This window comes from Urocitellus parryii, chromosome 4 (assembly GCF_045843805.1).
Source record: "Urocitellus parryii isolate mUroPar1 chromosome 4, mUroPar1.hap1, whole genome shotgun sequence".
Lineage (NCBI taxonomy): Eukaryota > Metazoa > Chordata > Mammalia > Rodentia > Sciuridae > Urocitellus > Urocitellus parryii.
Window position 1 is genome coordinate 62,861,906 of NC_135534.1, and position 19,164 is coordinate 62,881,069.

General features: G+C 43.0%; 2 protein-coding genes across 2 annotated transcripts in view; both read right to left on the bottom strand.

Moving 5' to 3' along the window:
• LOC113191287 (short transient receptor potential channel 2) overlaps nt 1–6,843 on the bottom strand; it is a 19,395-nt gene extending 12,552 nt beyond the window's left edge. The window contains exons 1-5 of the mRNA XM_026400957.2: nt 6,829–6,843; nt 5,332–6,051; nt 2,957–3,169; nt 1,928–2,092; nt 402–576 (exon numbers count right to left, since the gene is read on the bottom strand). Of these exons, the coding sequence (XP_026256742.2) occupies nt 402–576; nt 1,928–2,092; nt 2,957–3,169; nt 5,332–6,051; nt 6,829–6,843 (1,288 nt within the window). The remainder of the gene's footprint in view (nt 1–401; nt 577–1,927; nt 2,093–2,956; nt 3,170–5,331; nt 6,052–6,828) is intronic.
• Nucleotides 6,050–19,164, bottom strand: part of Xndc1n (XRCC1 N-terminal domain containing 1, N-terminal like) — a 25,964-nt gene continuing 12,849 nt past the window's right edge. The window contains exons 6-11 of the mRNA XM_026400958.2: nt 16,272–16,357; nt 15,857–16,029; nt 13,624–13,696; nt 9,718–9,842; nt 7,852–8,132; nt 6,050–6,855 (exon numbers count right to left, since the gene is read on the bottom strand). Coding sequence (XP_026256743.1) covers nt 7,900–8,132; nt 9,718–9,842; nt 13,624–13,696; nt 15,857–16,029; nt 16,272–16,357 — 690 coding nt within the window. The 3' untranslated portion in view covers nt 6,050–6,855; nt 7,852–7,899. The remainder of the gene's footprint in view (nt 6,856–7,851; nt 8,133–9,717; nt 9,843–13,623; nt 13,697–15,856; nt 16,030–16,271; nt 16,358–19,164) is intronic.

The window sequence follows — 19,164 nt, forward strand, 5'->3', positions numbered from 1 at the left end:
ATGTGATTTGCATTTTAAGTTGGTCTGTGAGCTTTTCTGTTCTACACTTCTGGGATAGCTTGTCTGGAAGTACACGTGTATGTTACCATTACACCAAGGCAAATTGCCACTGGACACTGTGGACAAGTGTCTTATTTGTCAGAGGATAGAAACTTCCAGAATGGAAAGTGAGAGGTGCCAGGGAGAAGAATGGTGTCCCTGCTCAGGGAATCTGCCACAGGTTTAGGTTCCCGGATTGGGATAAAGGGAAAAGATTCTTGGTGTGCTAAAGGCCATAGGGGTTTGGTAATATATCAAGGAGCATCTACAAAGGCAGGGTTCCCCCACTGGGGTGCTTATCATGAAGAACAGTGAGGGGGCCTCAAGAAGAATGCCATAAATAAAGAGTCCCACATATGTACCTGTGACCCAAATCATGTGTAGTGAAGTCTCCCAGACACTCTGGCTTCGGCCACGGAAAGTGCTCAGCTGTGTCTCCATGGCCAGGGATTCTCCCAGCAGGAAGATGAGGAACCATAGATAGGAGGCGGAGTGTAACAGGAACTTCAGCACTGGGATCTTCAGCAGGCGGCCCAGCTTTGGGAAAGCAGGAGAGCATGGCTCTCAAAGTCTCCCCTCTGGCAGGCTGCAGGATCGCTTGGCCACATGAGACTCTGCTTTCTCAGATTTACCCACTTACTTATTCAGCTATTCACCAAGAATGCATTATATATCAATCAGTGGCATGGATGCATACCCATAGTCCCAGAGATTTGAGAGGCTGAGGCAGGAGGATTGCAATAAAAGAGCTGGGTATGTGACTCAGTGGCTAAGTGCTCCTGGGTTCAATCCCCAGTACCAAAAAAAAAAAAAAAAAAAAAGAATGTACTATATATCAGGCCCTGTTCTCTCATATCTATTATTTCTTTTACAACCATACGAAACACAGAGGTGAAGTTACTTTCCCTTGTGGTCCCACAGGCTTTTCAAACTCAACGAAGTTAAAAGGTAAATTCATTACTTCTATCCTAAACTTGTTCCTCCTTTCTCATAAAATGACCAGGCCACCCAGGAACCTGAACAGCCTTTCCACATGCTTTTTCTCACATGCACTCTGACAGTCTCCCTAACCCCAGTTCCCTGTCCCCAATCCATCTTTCACATGACTAGTAGAGGGAGCTTTTCAAAACACACACACACACAAAAACATGGGGCACTCACCTCATTAGCCTGGCATCTTTCATTTTAACATGGCTTACAAGGCCCTGGGAGAGCTGGCCCCTCCTCACTTCACTACTTGCTGTTGGCATTTCTGCCTTAGCAGCAGGGAGGGCCTTTCAGTCTCTAATGCTGTAAGTTCTCCCTCCCCTGGGCCTTCTTCCATGTTGTTCCTGCTTCATGGACACTCCTCTCCCTGTTCCTCGCCTGGTTAGTAGGAACAGATCTGGTTGTTTATGATGTCTCAGTGCCAGGCCCAATGCCTCACTTACAGTAGGGCCTCAAAGAAATATTTGGTTGGGCTAGGACTCCTAGAGAGAATGTTGGACTGTATAAGGGATTCAGGCTTTAGAGGTAGAGACCACAGTTTAAATCCTGATACTGGGGCTGGGGATGTGGCTCAAGCGGTAGCGCGCTCGCCTGGCATGCGTGCGGCCCGGGTTCGATCCTCAGCACCACATACAAACAAAGATGTTGTGTCCGCCAAAAACTGAAAAATAAATATTAAAATTCTCAAAAAAAAAAAAATCCTGATACTGCTGTTTGCTGTGTGCCTTGGGCAAAAATCTGAGGTTCCTCCACCAACTGGGAATGCAATCCGTACCTTCCAGAGCTCCTCAAGCTACTGAGTGGGAACATGCACAAAGTTATAGCTACAAAGCACCCAGGACAGGGCCTGGCATAAACCAAGTGCTCAATAAACAAGTAATCATTCATCTTATTCTTGTACCCGAGACTTGGGCGCCAGCCAGTAGCCAAGGCAGAGGAAGGGCATGGTGAGGAAGATGAGGAAGGCGACAAAGAGCTTCCAGATGGTGGTGCTTCCACGCCAACCAGCCAGGTTCCCACACCAGATGGAGGACAGGACTTGCTGGCAGATGGGGTGTGCTACAAACTAAGCAGAGATGGGGCATGAGGAGGTAGCCACCTGGCAGGGAGAAGGAATGAGCAGGTTGGGTGCATGTCCTTACTTTCTGCCAGTGATCAAACATCCTTCTTTTCTTTCCCTGCTGGCCAGCCCAGAAGAGAGGCAACTCACTTGCCAAGCGTCCACGCAGACCCTGCCCTCTCTGGCCCTCAGGAGGCTAACTCTAAGAGTTTCCTAAGTCAGGTAGTGGCAGGTAAAACTGGGAGTACAAGTCCCAGAACTCCCAGGGTTCCCTGCCTTCTAGAGATGTGGGGGTAACAACAGTCTGAACACTCCTGAGAAGGGAAGGAGCAGGAAAAGTGGGCTTGCTGTCCTGCATGGCTGGTCCAGGGGAGCCACTATGGAGGAAGGGTTTTGGTTAAGTTTTTGGTGGGTTAGGATATCTGAGGGTAGATGACATTAAGGGGTAAGAGACTAGAGGCAGCTAGAAAAGGAGCATGTCTTAGATTGGGGGAGGGGTGTTGTCTAATAAGACAGAATAAGAATCACTTGATGTTTAATTCCTGAGAAATCCAGTCTAATCTTGTACAGTGAGGTACTGAAATCCAACAGAACAAGACTGGGCCAAGCCACTCAGCAGACTAGAGACAAAGGTGAACCTGAGATCTGCAAGCCCGGGTGTAAAGGTGGGTTCTCTAGGGAGAGGTTAGGGGCTTAGATTGAAGGTAAGAAGGGAAGGTCGGGGATCTAGATAGAAGGTGCTCAGAATGAACATCTCAGAGGGTCCTGAGTCCAGGAAAACGAGTTGCTTGGGGCTGGACTGGGGGACACCTAGAGATGGCAGGGCAAGGGATCAAGGCAGTGAGGAGAGGTAGGTAGGGCCCTGCTGACCCGCTTCTGGTTGTAGTTGACAGCCAGCCGCAGTCTTGCCAGGTTGGGGATTCCCTCCTCGAAGGCCTGGCTCAGTCCTTCAGCCTCAGGCTCAGTCTCGCTGTCCTTGCCCACGTCGTTGAGCACTGCAGTGACCTCGCTCTGGTTCCGGCACATACCCAGCAGCTCAAAACCATAGTCCTGGCTCAACGACTCCAGGGCAATGTACTCAGGCTGTAGGGAAGTAGGTCTGTATGTGTCAGCCACCTGTGGACACAATTTTCTCCCTACCCCCCCACCCCCAGACAGTGAACTACCTGTCTTGACCTTTCTACATCTGATATCACTGAGTCATTGACTTCTTTTTTGACGCCTCATCAATCTTCTTACTATAATGAGGAACCTCGTGGTCACCTTTGCTTATCTGGTGCTATTTCAACCTCATCACTAAGTTACTTCAAACCAAACCCTCTGTCACCTCAGCCTGTTCCTTGGACTTTCCTTTTTCCTGTCCCACTTCTAATCTTTCTTGTGCTCATTTAATTTTTTTGAACATCTACCTTATATGAGAACCCGTGTTGGCAATTTTAGGAGATGCAGAAATGAATAAGGCACATTACCCATCTTACCCTTGATTTCACTTGGGGCCCTTACCCCAGAGAAGATCTAAGGCAGGCTTTCAAGAGGCTAGGTCACCTCCTAGCACTGCCCCTTTGGTGGTGTCACATTGGGTCAGGTCCTTCCCTACTTCAGGCCTCAGTTTCCCTGCCTGAAAAGTGGAGATGGGAACTTTCTACTTTGCTTCCTTCCATAGGCTGCTGTGAGAATGGAGGGAAAGACCTTTGGAAAGGACCGCCCTTTCCTGCTAGCTGCGCAGTGGGAACTTTTCATGTTGTCCATCCAAGCTCCTGGTGGGGGGAGCATGCTCCTGCCCTGGCTGGCATGACAACAGGCCACATCCTGCCTTAGGCTTTCATTTAATTACTTATTATTTTTGCAGTACTGGGGATTGAACCCAGGGGTGCTCTATCACTGGGCTATATTGCCAGCCATTCTTACTTTTAAAAAAAAAATATTTTATTAGTTGTTGGTGGATCTTTATTTATTTATTTTTATGTGGTGCTGAGAATTGAACTAAATGCCTCACACATACTAGGCAAGCGCTCTACCACTGAGCCCCAGCCCCAGCCCTTAATTTTTGAGATAGGGTCTCACCAAGTTGCTGAGTCTAGCCTTGGAATCACCATCCTTCTGCCTCAGCATATGCCACTGCGCCAGGCTCAGGCCTTCATTTTAACACTCTTCTATGCTTCCCTGTCTAATGGCAATTTTGAGTCTGGCTTGGCTCACAGGATGCCAGTGGCTAAGTGATGGGTGAACTGGATTGGTGATTCAAGGCCCCTGACTGGTCCCTGCCTCCAGGCTCCACTCATGTATTTGATCTTGCACAGGGTTCCCCTGTATTTATCACCACACATACTTTTGCTACCTGACAGCCTTTGCTGGGACTGTAGCTCTACTTCAAATACTCTTCTTGCTTCTCCATGCACAGCTAACCTTAATGCTTCTTCCTCCCTGGAGAATTCCCTGAACACAACAGCTGCAGCTTCCTGACTGCTTTCTGGGCTTTGGCAGCCCTGTGAACACAGAAGCACTAAATGGGAGTGCTCCTGGGAGTGTCTTGTCACCCTCTCCCTGCATTAGAGTCCCAAGACACAATATCCAGGACCAGGGCCACACCATTGCCTGGCCCCACCCCATGGAACACATAATAGGAATTCCAAAAAGACAGGTTCTACTGAATGTCATATCTAAGTCTCTCCAACTGTTCTTCTATTTTTCTTTCTCTCTCTTCCTTCAGATAGACCTAGAGCACCCCTAGGGTGGGGGTTGTGCCTCTTGCATAAGACTAGGTGCCCCTTGCCTGGCATGGTGGCAAACACCTGTAATCCCAGCTACTCTGGAGGCTGAGGCAGAAGGATAGCAAGTTCAACCTCAGTAACTTAGCAAGACTCTGTCTCAAAATATAAAACTAGGGGGGGGGGGGCGCTGGGGATGTGGCTCAAGCGGTAGCGCGCTCGCCTGGCATGCATGCGGTCCCAGTTCGATCCTCAGCACCACATAAAAACAAGGATGTTGTTTCTGCTGAAAACTAAATAAATATTAAAATTCTCTCTCTCTCTCTCTGAAAAAAAGAAAATTAAAAAAAAATAAAACGACTAGGGGAAAAATAGAACCGGGATGTATCTCAGTGGTGAAGCACCCCTGGGTTTAATTACCAGTATCAACCACCACCACAACAAAAAGACTAGGGGTCCCAGGACTGATTGTGACTCCTATCTATTCCTGAGAACAGATGTAGGTAACCGAGGGCAGGAGGAAGTGTGAGAACCAACCTTAAACTCAGGCTCCTTGCGTGCAAGGCGCCTGAGCTCGCGGCTGAGCTGGAAGGCAGCCAGCATGGCATCCTCACTCGCCAGTGAGAGGTGGGCCCTGCTCGCAATGCCTCGGTAGGTGTTGATGCGGGACAGAGAGAACTTCAGCAGGTCATACCTGCGGGCATTACTGCACTCAAGGCAAGCGCAGGAGACGGGGTGGGGCCGGGCAATGGTGTGACCCTGGTCCATAAGCAACTGCGCAATCTCATATAGGTCCTTCTGGCAGGCCAGGGTGAGTGGGGTGACACCAGGTGCAAAGCGGGAGCCATCAATAGATGAATCAAAGAAAGCCAGCGAGAAAGACTTAGTATCTACTTTGCGACCCTTCTCTTTTTCCAGCCGGGCCAGCAGGCGACGCACCACTGCTGGCTGGTTTGTGTCCACTGCTACTAGTAGGGCTTCATGGATCTGTCGGAAATCAAACTTGACATTGGCCAGTAACACATCGGTGATGGCCTCATGACCCAGGCGGATGGCCAGGTTGAGAGCTTCCCTCCAGGAGCGATCCTCAGCCTCCTCCACATTCCGCAGGGGCCCACCTGGCCCACTGCCTGTGGCCTCGACCCCTGACTCCAGCAGCTGCTGCACAAGACCCAGTCGCCCCTCTTGGATGGCACCCAAGAGTGGAGGTGGGAACTTGAGCTTTCTGTTCACAATCTCAGTCCAGTTAGGCTGTAGCTGGATGAAGAAGTGGAGAGGACAGGATTCTGAGTTTCTAGTCTCCTTTGTTTTGGAGTCTCTCTTACCCTCCCACTAGCTACCACTGTGTCCTTCCCTGCCCAATACATACAGGCAAAAAGTCTCTTATTCACCATTTTATTGTGTAGATTCTCATGTTAGTGAACGAGATAGTGCCAGAATGGATCCGAGGGGGTCCTTGTCCTTAGTTTAACTTCCACCTTTAGAGGGACCTAAATACATTGGGTCCAAATGGATGCCCTGAGAAAGGGTAGGTTAAAGCAGGGCTGCACAGGGAGCCTAACCCTACATGTAGGCACAAAGGATCTGGCCAGGACCCAGCTCCCATCTTGTTGACTTCATCTTCCAGCTGCTCATCCCTCTGAAAGTCCCACAGCTTCTCGAAAGGGCAGGTCCAAGCATGTCCACACAGGAGGGTCTTTTTAACTATGAACACCCATTCCCAGCTCTGAACAGAACTCCTACCAATATCCCAACATGTTTTTTTCTCCAACAAACCCCTCTCGCTTTGCCCTCTGCTACTTTGGAGGGCATTTCTCTCTCCTCGGTACTTACTGCCTTATCCCTTTTCTTTGAGGCCCATGTTCATTGCTCTTCCTTTGGGTTCAGTTCAAGGCTCTGGGGGCTCTTCCACTCATATTGTAAAGCTCACAACCTGCCTGGCAGCTAAGCTTCCTCTGCCGACTCACCAATCTATTGCTTTCTCCATAATGAGGAATGGGAGTAGGATGGAGGAAGGGGAGCAGAAGTTCTTACCGTGAGAGGGTCCATGGCTGCACCCACCTATGCAGGAAAGGACCAAAGACATGAACTCCTCCTCTGTCTGCTCCCCTGAATGCATCTAGCATCTTCTTTCCCACTCATTCAAAACCCCGCCCCGGGCCCTCCCTTTGCCAGGACCAGCTGCTCCCCCTCTGCTCCCTGCCCTGGGGACCAGGGAAACTGGTGTTAGTGTCATACAATGAAATCTTCTGGGAAAAGGGAGAGAGTGCATAGTTGCTCAAAGAAGGTAGAAATAGAATTTGGACTATCATAGTTTGAGGGAACTTGGAGACCCTCTGGTCCAACTACTTCATTGTGTATAAGGGCAATGGGATTTGTGCAAGGTCCCTGGCCTTATTCCCCAGTCATTAAACTATGTGGGCTCTATAACTACTTTGTGAGCAGCAGGTAAAGGGAGTTTCTCTGTTTACAACAGTAAATTCTGGGCCCAAGATAAATAACTGTACCAAAGTCACATGGCAGTACGTGATTACAGCTAGGGCAGGAACTAAGGATATAAAAGCCAGTCTCATGCTCAAAACTTATCTTTCCAGAACACAACAGGATCTTATCTGTCAGGCAGTATTGTTCTTTTGACTAGTCCTCAGTTTTCCTTTTAGGAAAATGGACATGAGGATATATACCATTCCTGGAGGGAAGGACATTCTGGATATTATCCCAAGGCCCTAAAGATTACCAGTTCCATCCCAAAAGTTCCAAGGGGGAAAAGGACAGAGCTGCTCTTAGGAGAATTGGGTGCCATGGTGACAGATCCTTGACAACTAGGAATGGGGAGCTGGGCCCAGTGGTACTCTAGGCGTGTCCTGAGGGAATAAATGAAGGGAGGAAGGGAGGACTGCCTTCATCAGTCCTTCTCAGCTGCCAAGAGATCCACTTTCAGGGCTAGGGGTATAGCTCAGTGGTACAGCCCTTTCCTAGGACACATGAGGCCTTTGAATTCCAGCAACAACAATAACAACAACAAAACAACAACAAAAAGAGAGGTGAGAGACCTACTTCTCTGTCTTAGTCATAGTGGGGGCCCAAACCACAGGATTTCATGGCTCACGCTGGAAAAACCTCCCCACACACACTGGCATGTTCTTCTATTTCTCTTGCTGAGAACTGGAACTGGCAGATGGGACACTGGACCCAGGAAATGGGAGGTGAACTCTCTGGGGATGACACCCACAGTACAGACTGGGATGAAGATGGTGAGGAGGGAGAAGCTGGGTGAGGCGGGGAGGTCTCTCCACAAGTGGCAGCATGCAGGGGAAGAATCTCAATGCTGAAGGAACCTAAGGGAGAGAGAAAGAGGTAAACACAAATGGGCCTGTTCTTAGGAAGGATGGCACCCCAAGAAATCTGAAGGGAGCCAGGCATGGAGGCACATGCCTGTAATCCTAGCAACTCAGGAGGCTGAGGCAGGAGGATCATAAATTCAAAGCCAGCCTCAGCAACTTAGTGAGGCCCTAAGCAACTCAGCAAAACCCTGTCTCAAAAAATTAAAAAGGAATGGGGATGTAGCCTAGTGGTAAAGCATCCCTGGATTCAATCCTCAGTACAAAAAAAAAAAAAAAAGAAGTCTGAAAGCCTGAAAGGTGTATCTGCTGCCAAAATGCAGCTGTTCTTGCAGAAAATTTATCATGGTTGAATATGTGACACCTGAGAGACACTATCATGTATCTGTCAAACATTTATTAAGTATTCACTATGTGCCTGACAGTATGCTAAGAGCTGAAGTAAACAGACTGTCCTTATGGAATGTAGTCTAGTGGTGAAGATAAATTGGGAACAAAAAGAATATTGACAGAAAGTAGGTGAGAAGTGCATAGTCCATGGAATTAAGAGAATGCTGCAGGAGCTCAACTGGGAGAGATTATCTGTGAAGATCAGAGAAGTTTTGGCAAAGAAGTACCATTCGTTCCAGGGGTGTTCTACCACTGAGCTACATCTCCGGCTCTTTTTTGTGGTACTGGGTATTGAACTTAGGGGCACTCAACCACTGAGCCACATCCCCAGCCCTATTTTGTAGTTTATTTAGACATAGGGTCTCAATGAGTTGATTAGCGACTTGCTGAGGCTGGGTTGCTCTCTATCCTCCTGCTTCATCCTCCCTAGCTGCTGGGATTACAGGTGTGTGCCACTGTGCCCGGCTGCAGCTCTTTTAACTTTTATTTTCTTTCTTTTTTTAAAAAAATATTTATTTTTTAGTTGTAGTTGGACACAATACCTTTTGTTTGTTTGTTTTTTTGTTTTAGGTAGACACAATATCTTTATTTTATTTTTATGTGGTGTTAAGGATTGAACCCAGGGCCTTGCATGTGGTAGGCAAGCGCTCTACCGCTGAGCCACAACCCCAGCCCCTTAATTTTTATTTTCAAACAGGACCTCACTAAATTGTTCAGGGCCTTGCTAAATTGCTGAAGATGGCTTCAAACTTGTAACCCTCCTGCCTCAGTCTTCTAAGTCACTAGGATTATAGGTATATGCTACCACACCCAGCAAGAGCTAACAATTTGAACAGAAACTTAGAGTAAGCAGAATTTGGACAGAGGGAAAAGTTATGAAGAAAATTCTAGGCTTTCTCTGACAGTGTTTTACATTGTTTGTGTTTAGCTTCTCCAGAGAGTTGGGGCCCTTGTCACTTCCTCAGCTTACCTGATGTGAAGGGAGCATGTGTTCAATATAAACTTATCTTGAATGACATTTGGCTAAAACCACATAGGTGGGACACATAGGTTACAGAGGTGGGAACTGTAGAGATGACAGAGGCAAGGAGTCCAAATCCAAGTTTCTGCACAGTACCCCCAGATTTCCTATTCTTCCCTTAAGGAATGCTTAGTAATCACATGACCACCCTCCCAGACTGAAGCAGCTTACCTGCACAAATGGGGCATTGTTCACTATCCTGGACACCACTGTTTGGGGCCTGGGATTGGTATTCTCTTTGCCTTGCCTTTACTGTCCCCTTCCTGTTCAGCCGGGAGTTTGAGTTGGTCAAAGGCCTGTAAGAAAAAGCAGGTAAAGACCAGCTATCCGTGAGAAGCTATAAGGGCTGAAGGAATCTAGAATTAGAGCAAAAAGTATTTAGAACAGTGATGTTGACCTAGTAACACTGGGTTGGAGTGATAGTTTTCCCATTTGACATACCAGATTTAAAGGACTTTTTTTCCCCCCCCTTTTGTAGTACTGGGGATTAAACTCAGAGCCTCTTGCATGCTAGGCAAGTAATCAACTACTAAGTACAACCCTAATCATTTTCATGTTGAAATAGGGTCTAAGTTGCCCTTGCCTTGAACTTGCCATCCTCCTGCCTAAGCCTCCTGAGTAGCTGGTATTATAGGTGTGTGTTACCCTGCTGGGTGAAGGAAATCATTTAACCTTTGAACATCTGACAACAGAGCTTCTGGGGCTGGGGGGTATAGTTCAGTGGTAGAAGGTTTGCCTGGCATAAAGACCCTGGGTTTAATCCCCACTGAAGAAAATGAAACCAAAAAAACCCCAGAGCTTCTATTATTGTTCTTAGATTTCAATCATTTATTTCTTTTCTTTTTAAATTTATTTTTTAGTTGTAGTTGGATACAATACCTTTATTTTACTTACTTATTTTTATGTGGTGCTGAGGATCGAACCCAGGGCCTTGCTCATGCTAGGTGAGCGCTCTACCACTGAGCCACAACCTCAGCCCTATTTATTTTCTTTTTTTAATTGTAGATGGGCATAATACCTTTATTTTGTTTACTTATGTGGTGCTGAGGATTGAACTCAGCGCCTCATGCATGCGACGAGACAAGTGCCCTACCACTAAGGCACAACCCAGCCCTATTTTTTAAAAATATTTTTTTAGTTGTAGTTGGACACAATACCTTTATTTTATTTATTTTTATGTGGTGCTGAGGATCGAACCCAGTGCCTAGCCTATGCTAGGCGAGTGCTCTACTGCTGAGCTAGAACCCCAGCCCTTAATTATTATTATTATTTTAATATTTATTTTTTTGTTTTAGGTGGACACAATATCTTTTTTTTTTTTTTTTTTTTAAGACACCTGTGCCAAGCTGGTCTTACTGGATTGCCTAGGCTGGCCTTGAGCTTGTGATCCTCCTGTTTCTGTCTCTGGAGTAGTTTGGATTATAGGCATGGACCACTATTCCCAGTTTGGTGTTTTTTTTTTTTTTTTTTAAAGAGAGAGTGAGAGAGGAGAGACAGAGAGAGAGAAATTTTAATATTTATTTTTTAGTTCTCGGCGGACACAACATCTTTGTTGGTATGTGGTGCTGAGGATCGAACCCGGGCCGCACGCATGCCAGGCGAGCGCGCTACCGCTGAGCCACATCTCCAGCCCGACACAATATCTTTTTAATTTATTTTTATGTAGTGCTGAGGATTGAACCCAGTGCCTCGCGCATACCAGGCCTGCGCGCTATCACTTGAGCCACATCCCCAGCCCCATTAATTATTTTTTAATTGATGTATCATACACATACCATAACATTACCCCCCGCTTTTTTTTTTAGTATTGGGGATTAAACCGAGGGGTGCTTAACCACTGAGCCACATCCCCAGCCCTTTTTACTTTTTATATTGAGATGGGTCTTGCTAAGTTGCTGAGATTACAGATAAGTGCCACCATGCTGGGCCCTTCATTTTTTTTTTTTTTTTTTTAAAGGCATAGACAGAGGGCTGGCGATATAGCTCAGTTGGTAGAGTGCTTGCCTCGAATGCACAAGGCCCTGGGTTCAATCCTCAACACCACACACACAAAAAAGCATAGACACAGGTTTATAGGAAAGTAGAAGTATATTTACAGGAGAATATGGGTAATCTCCAGAAAGACATCCTTTTAAAATTTGAACTTTGGTCAGGTGTAGTAATATACCCTGGAATTCCAGCTACTTAAAAAGTTGAGGCAGGAGCATTGCAAATTCAAGGCCAGCCTTAGCAATTTGGCAAGGGCTTAAGTAACTTTGTGAGATCCTGTTCAAAGTAAAAAAGGACTGAGAATATATGTAGCTTAGTGGTAAAGTACCCCTGGGTTCAAGTTCCAGTACCTCCTCCCCCCAAAAAAAGAGTGAATTTTGGCAGGCTATAGTGGGCCAAGTCTATAATCCCAGTTACTTGAAAGGCTGAAATGCTGAGAAAGGAGGATTACAAGTTTGAGAACAGCCTAGGCATCTCAAAATAAAAAATCAAAAGAAATGGAATATAGCTCAGTGGAAGAGTGCCCCTGGGTTCAATTCCCAGTACCCACCCTCAACAGGTAAATTTAGTATCTTCACCAAGTCAAGTAACCACAACTATATCTAATTCTGGCAGGTTTTTACTACCCCCCCAAAGAAATCCCAAACCCATTAGCAGCGACTCCCCATTCCTCTGTACTACAATACTTATATATACTTCGTGTTTCTATGGATTTATTATTTATTCTGTATAAATGGAATCCTACTACATGTGGTCTTTTGTGATGGACTTTTTTCACTCAGTGTTTTCAAGGTTTTTTCATATTAGAACAGGTATTATACAATACATCTAAAATACTAAATTCACCTGGGTATTGGGGATTGAACCTAGGGGCACTCTACCACCGAGTTATATTCCATTCCTTTTGATTTTGTATTTTGAGATGCCTAGGCTGGTCTCAAACTTGTAAACCTCCTTTTTCAGCATTTCAGCCTTTCAAGTAACTATAACCATTCCTTTTTCATGGACAAATAATATTCCATTGTGTATATATACACTACATTTTGTTTATCCATTCACCAGTTGATGGATATTTGGGTTGTTTCTACTTTCTAACTATTGTGAATAATGCTGCTATGGACATATAAGTTATGTGAATACCTGTGGGTATACACTAGGCATAGAATCACTGAATCATGTGGTAACTCTATCTTTAGGTTTCTGAATTGCCAAATTGTTTTCCAAAGCAGGTGCACTATTTTATTTAACTTTGATTTTTTTTCCCCCCAGTGCTGGGGATTGAACCAAAGGCCTTATGAATGCCAGGAAAATATCTACCACTGAGCTATGTTCTCAGTCTAAGCTGCGCTGTTTTACATTCCTACTGGTAATTTATAAAAGTTTCAATTTCTCTAAATCTTTGCTAACCCTTGTTATTGTCCATCTTTTTAATTAGTCATCCCATTTCTCTGATGGTGACTGAAGTTGTGCATCTTTCATGTTTATTGGTCATTTTACATCTTCTTGAGAAAAAATTCTCTTCAGATTCTTTGTCCATTTTTTAAAAAATATTGTTTTAATTGTTGATGGACCTTTATTTTATTTATTTCTATGTGGTGCTGAGGATTGAACCCAGTGCCTCAGACATTCTAGGCAAGCACTCTGCCATTGAGCCACAACCCCAGCCCTCTTTGTCCACTTTTACAATTAGGTTATCATTGTATTGTTGATTTAGAAGAGTTCTTTATATATTTTATATTTAAGATATATATATAAAATATGTAATATAATATACAAATATTTTCTCCCATATTCAATGGAATATCTTTTTATTTCCTTGACAATGACTTTTGAAGCAGAAAAGATTTAAATTTTTATGAAATCCTTGAGACGCAGTGTACTCATCTACAGATTCTGGCTCCCTTTAGGGCTGCCTTCTTGCCTGATGACACACGGACAAGTACTCGTTTCTCTTCTAAGTTCTAGACTAAGAGCTCAAGACCCAAGGGTGCTCTCTGACCTACCTGACGCATGAGTGGGTGGAGAACAGCTGTAGAAGGATGATAAGGTTTGGGGAGGTGATTTGGCCTTTCACATTGACCTACTTACCTTTGGTCCTGCATTTTTCGTCTCTTTGTCCTGACAACATCATTCTCTGAGTCCTCCTCCTCTGCTCTGGGCACTGTGTTAGAAATGCTCATTAAAGGTAGCTCATTCACAAAAGGTTTTCACATATCATGTACTTCTTTGAAGAATACTGTTTCCACCCTCTTTGCCTGGTTAATTCTCACTCTTCAAGTCTTAGATGAAATGTTATTTCTTATGAGTTGTTTTTCCTGGATTCTCTAATCTAATTCTAATCATCCTATTATGATTTTCCTTCGTTGTACTTATCACTATTTTAGTTTCAGATTTCTTTGTGTGATATGGGTACGTATCTCTTCATCAGGGTAGAATCATTGCTATTTTATTTACTGTGATAACTGTGGCACATGCTTGGCATGTAAGAAATGTTCAATAAATATCTGTCAATGAGTGATAATAAAATTTAGTAACTGTCATCTGTCTAGTTATTCAGAATTTAAGAGACATTTTGTACAGCATTTAATATCAAAGTGCTTTTATAGCCCTGGAGCTCAGTATGTAGTAAATGTCCCAAAATGGTTGGTTCCATTCCATTTTCCTTCTCTTAAAATAATAAACTATGTCTTTCATTATATGGAAGACAGCTTCTGAGAGGACTCCCATTGATTGCTGTCTCCTGATATTCATGTCTCTCCCTGAGTGTGGCCTGGACCTAATGACTTGCTTCTAAAGAACAGCATATGACACAAGTGATGGGATGACATAATCTGTCAGTTTCTTGCAACAGGCTGTAGCATGTGCACACTCCCTCTCTCTGGCACTCCATTTTGCCCTCTTGTTTGTTCACTAATGAAACAAGCTACCACACTGTGAGATACTTTATAGAGAGGATTTCATGGCAGAGGAATTTTTTTTTTTTTTTTGTACCAGGGATTGAACCCAAGGGTGCTTAACCACTGAACCACATCCCCAGCCCTTTTTAAATATTTTATTTAGAGACAGGGTTTTGCTGAGTTGCTTAGGGTCTCACTAAGTTGCTGAGACTGGCTTGGAACTTGTGATCCTCTTGCCTTAGCCTCCTGAGCCTCTGGGATTATAGGCATGCACCATTGTGCCTGGATAGCAAAGGAATTGAAGGAACCACAGTCCAGTATCACATGAGGAAATGAATCTGACCAACAACCATGTGTGTGGGTTATGAAGCAGGTCCTTTCCAGCTGAGCACTGAGACGGCTACAGCCTTGTGACAGATCCAGAGCTACAGGACCCACCTAAGCCATGAGTGGATTCCTAATCATCACAGACCATAAGATGATTTTGAGGTAATCTGTTACACAACAAAAAAGAATCAATATTTCCTATTTTTGCAATAAAATTATACATTCATTATTTCACTAATTTGTTTAGTTCTTTGAAATGATAGGCAAGCCTTTTCCTTTAAAAAATTTTCCCAATGAAACAACAAACTATCCTATGTTTTTAACTTTTTGTTGATAACCTTATTGGTTTTCTCTTTCTTGCTATTTGGAAAAATAAAAAGAACAGAATGTTAGAGTGACTCAAAAATGTAACCTCTTTGAACCTTACATTCTTTGTAAAATGAGGACATAAGTTTGTTGTGAACATTAAATAGGTAAAGTTGGTAAAAGTGCCTAGCAATATCTGGTGCAAAACAGAACCCCAAGTCTTTTTTTTTTAATATTTATTTTTTTGGTTTTTGGTGGATACAATCTTTTTTTTTAATATATATTTTAAAAATTGTAGATGGACACAATACCTTCATTTTATTTATTTTCATATGGTGCTGAGGATCAAACCCAGTGCCTCATGGATGCTAGGCGAGCACTCTACTACTGAGCCACAATCCTAGCCCTACCAAGAATCTTTTAATTATTTCTTCTTTTCTCATTAAACTACATTATTCTGCCACCTTATTTCTCCAATAAACTCCAAACCCCGTCACTCTTCAATTGTCTTTCTGAGATGACCACAGAATAAGGATACTCTAAGAAGTCTAGGTATTTAGTTTAATCCCTTCACTTTTAAGACAAGGGAACTGAGGCCCAAAGAGATAAGGATTTTTGATTTAGGTCAGTGCTCTTTCAATCATTATATATTATTTGACTTCTCTTCTCTGCTGACAATAGTTTTTTTTCTTCCACATGAAGTACTACTTGTGAGCCATCCATGTACAGCAGTGGTGGATTAAAGGAAGGACATTGCTAGGAACATTAAGGAGCAGGTTACTAGGCCTTACCTGCATTCTTTGGAAGACTGGGACCTGGTTCTGCATGATTGCTCTTTGGGCTTGCCATATTGGCTGAAGGTGCCCTGCGGGCTGCAGAAAGCACCATATGGGCTGAACGCCCCAGAGTCCCTGGTTGTAACTGCTTTAGGATATCCTTGAGCTCTGAAATCTTCTTAGAGCTTCTGCAGAGAAACAAGAGTTACTGATTTCACTTGGAACACAGATCCCGTTCTGCTCACCCAAGTTGCTGGCATCTAGTGAGAAAGCCAATTTGATATATGGGTAGGGTTAGGCTGAGAGAGATGTGATTAATTAGGGAAACCCAGGCTGGGCTTGTGTGCTTGGGAGTGACATGGTAGCCTTTCTCTTCTAGGAGAAAGATCTGAGAAGTGACTGGTAGATCTTTGCTCTGGCAACTACATACGTCTGGGGTTCTGGGAAGAATGTCCTCCGGATAGAAGGATTAGCCAGCCAGGGTTGAGGATGCGACTCCTGAGTGTCAGAAGAGCCCTGAGAACAGAGAAATATGGAATATCAAGATTCACCACCAGGGGACACTGTCACCTAGGAACTCACCTTAGTGAATGTATCTGCTGTAACTTATACATGGTATATTGGCAGATGTGTGCAGACTCTCAAATTCTCTTCTGGTTCTATGTTATAAGATTCTATGATTTTGTATATTTAGTTCTCCAATGCAAAGAGTTTTGCCAGGACCATGAAAACCCCCATGGATAAAAAAAATACACCTACTGGAAAAAACAGGGCTATAGAGACTGATATCACTTGCAAACTTTTGTCATGTTCAAACTTTCAAAAACATGTATCTTTTAATTGTCCATATATAAAATTGATTTAAGTCATTCATCTCTATACATCTTTTTATACCTTTATTTTAAATTTAATTAATTTATTTATTTTTATGCGGTGCTGAGGATTGAACACAGGGCCTCACACATGGTAGGCAAGCGCTCTACCGCTGAGCCGTCTATATATCTTTGAGAGAAAAAAATAATATGTATGTATTTATTTGATAATATTGTTTAATTAACAGTATGATTCATTTTGTGCACAATTTTGTTCATGTGCAATAAAAGCCTACCACATTTGGCCATCATTTCTTAGCTACCTATAAAGAGATGTTTATATACATATATTTATATATATGTATATATATGCATAAATGTGCGCATATATAGATATCACATGATCATTTCTACATAGATTTTTATTTAGGTAGTACACTACAGTTTCTAATTCTTTGTCAAAGCAATGCATCTGTGAGGTGGGGTTGTGGCTCAGTGGTAGAATGCTTGCCTAGCCCTCACAAGGCACTGGGTTCAATCCCTAGAACCACATAAAAAATCTAAATAAACAAAGGCATTGTGTCCATCTACAACTAAAAATATTTTTTAAAAAAATGCACCTGTCATTATTGACCTTTTTATTTTTTCAAATTTCCTTTTTTCCCTTAAGTTAAAAAGAATAATTGTGTTGGGGATGTGGCTCAGTGTCATAGGCTGCTTTCCTAGCAATGTGAGGCCCTGGGTTTGATCCCCAGCCCTACAGAAAGAAGCTACATCTCCAGCCCTTTTTTGTAATTTATTTAGAGACAGGGTCTCACTGAGTTGCTTAGGGCCTTGCTAAGTTGCTGATGCTGGCTTTGAACTCATAATCCTCCTGCCTCAGCCTCCCAAGCTGCTGGGATGTGCCACTTCATTTGGCTTATTATGGATTCTTCTAAAGGTAAATGTTTTTATAAAGTATGACTTGACCTCATTCTGAAAGCTTGAAAATTAGTATTTTTATTCACATTGACTGTTTACTATTTCTTTTCTTTCTTTCTTTTTTTTTTGCATTTCTTTTTTAAATTTTATTTTTTTTATTTATATGACAGCAGAATGCATTAAAATTCTTATTACACATATAGAGCAATTTTTCATATCTCTGGTTGTATATAAAGTAAATTCACAACAATTCGGGTCTTCACACATGTTCAATGTTTACTATTTCTAATTGTCATTATAAACTAGAATTATTTTAAAAATATTTTGTTTAATTTTTGAGGATTTTAGTTTTTTTTCTTTACATAATTGCATGAATTTTATCTTATATTTTCTGGTGCTGGGGATTAAACTCAGAGTCTAATACATTCTAGAGTACCACTGAGCTATATCCCCAGCCCTGCCACATGAATTTTAGAGTGAATACTACTAGAAAGGGTAACTAACTAGATGTGTGTTTGGAGATAATTATTTAACCTTAATTCTACATGAGATTGATCATTAGAATTTAGCTTATGAGCACAGGCCAGGTGGAGTCAAGCAGCTTGGGTTCAAATCCTCTCCAAGAATTAGGAGTGTGACCCATTTTCTTACTAGAATATTTGTGATCATAATAACTCTATTTCAGAAGGTTAAAAGCTGTTATGTTTTGCTTTCACTCTAATATACCAATTAGAATTACACTATAGAAAAAAAGGCCTATGACATTTTAGATATCTTAAAATTATAAAACTGAGTATCACCAATGGTTTCCAAGTCTCTGCCTTTTCTTATGATTTCATGCGGTAACTACATGTGTGTTTGACTCTATTCACTGTTCAGTGCCTTACTGACTTGGCTCTGGAGTTGTTAACTTTCTTTCTTGCAAGCCAATCAAGGTTGTGGAGGTGCAGAGTAATTCAACAGCCAAAATGAAAGAAATTCTGGAAGTCCCTTATTTATCTGAAAAGTAAGGTGATCATATATATGTCCTGGTTTGTCTGGGACAGTCCTGTAAATATTTTTTCTTTCTCTTTCTTTCTTTCTGTAGTGGGGACTGAACCCAGGCTAACTGAACTCTATCATTGAGTTACATCTTCAACCCCTTTTATTTTGAGACAGGATCTTGCTAAATTGCTGAGGATGGCTTCAAACTTGAGACCCTCCTATCTCAGCCTCCAGCTGGGATTATAGGTGTGTGTCACCATGCCTGGCTTCCTAAATTTTATTTATTTATCTATCTATCTATTTATTTATTTACTTACTTACAGTATTGGGGATTAAACCCAGGGCCTCAAGAATGCTAGGCAAACACTCTGCCATTAAGCTATCTCCTGGGCCTTCCCTGGCCCATTTTAAAACATTTTGAGACAGGCATTAAATTGCCCAGACTAACCTTGAATTTGTGATCTTGAATTTGTGAGTAGCTGGGATTATAGGTGTGTGCCTTTAAAGTGTCTTGGTTTGAATAATAATACTTTATGTGACTATCTGCAACTCCCCTCCAAGGGTCATTTACACAATGAACTTTTTTACCAAAAGCCCATTTTGTTC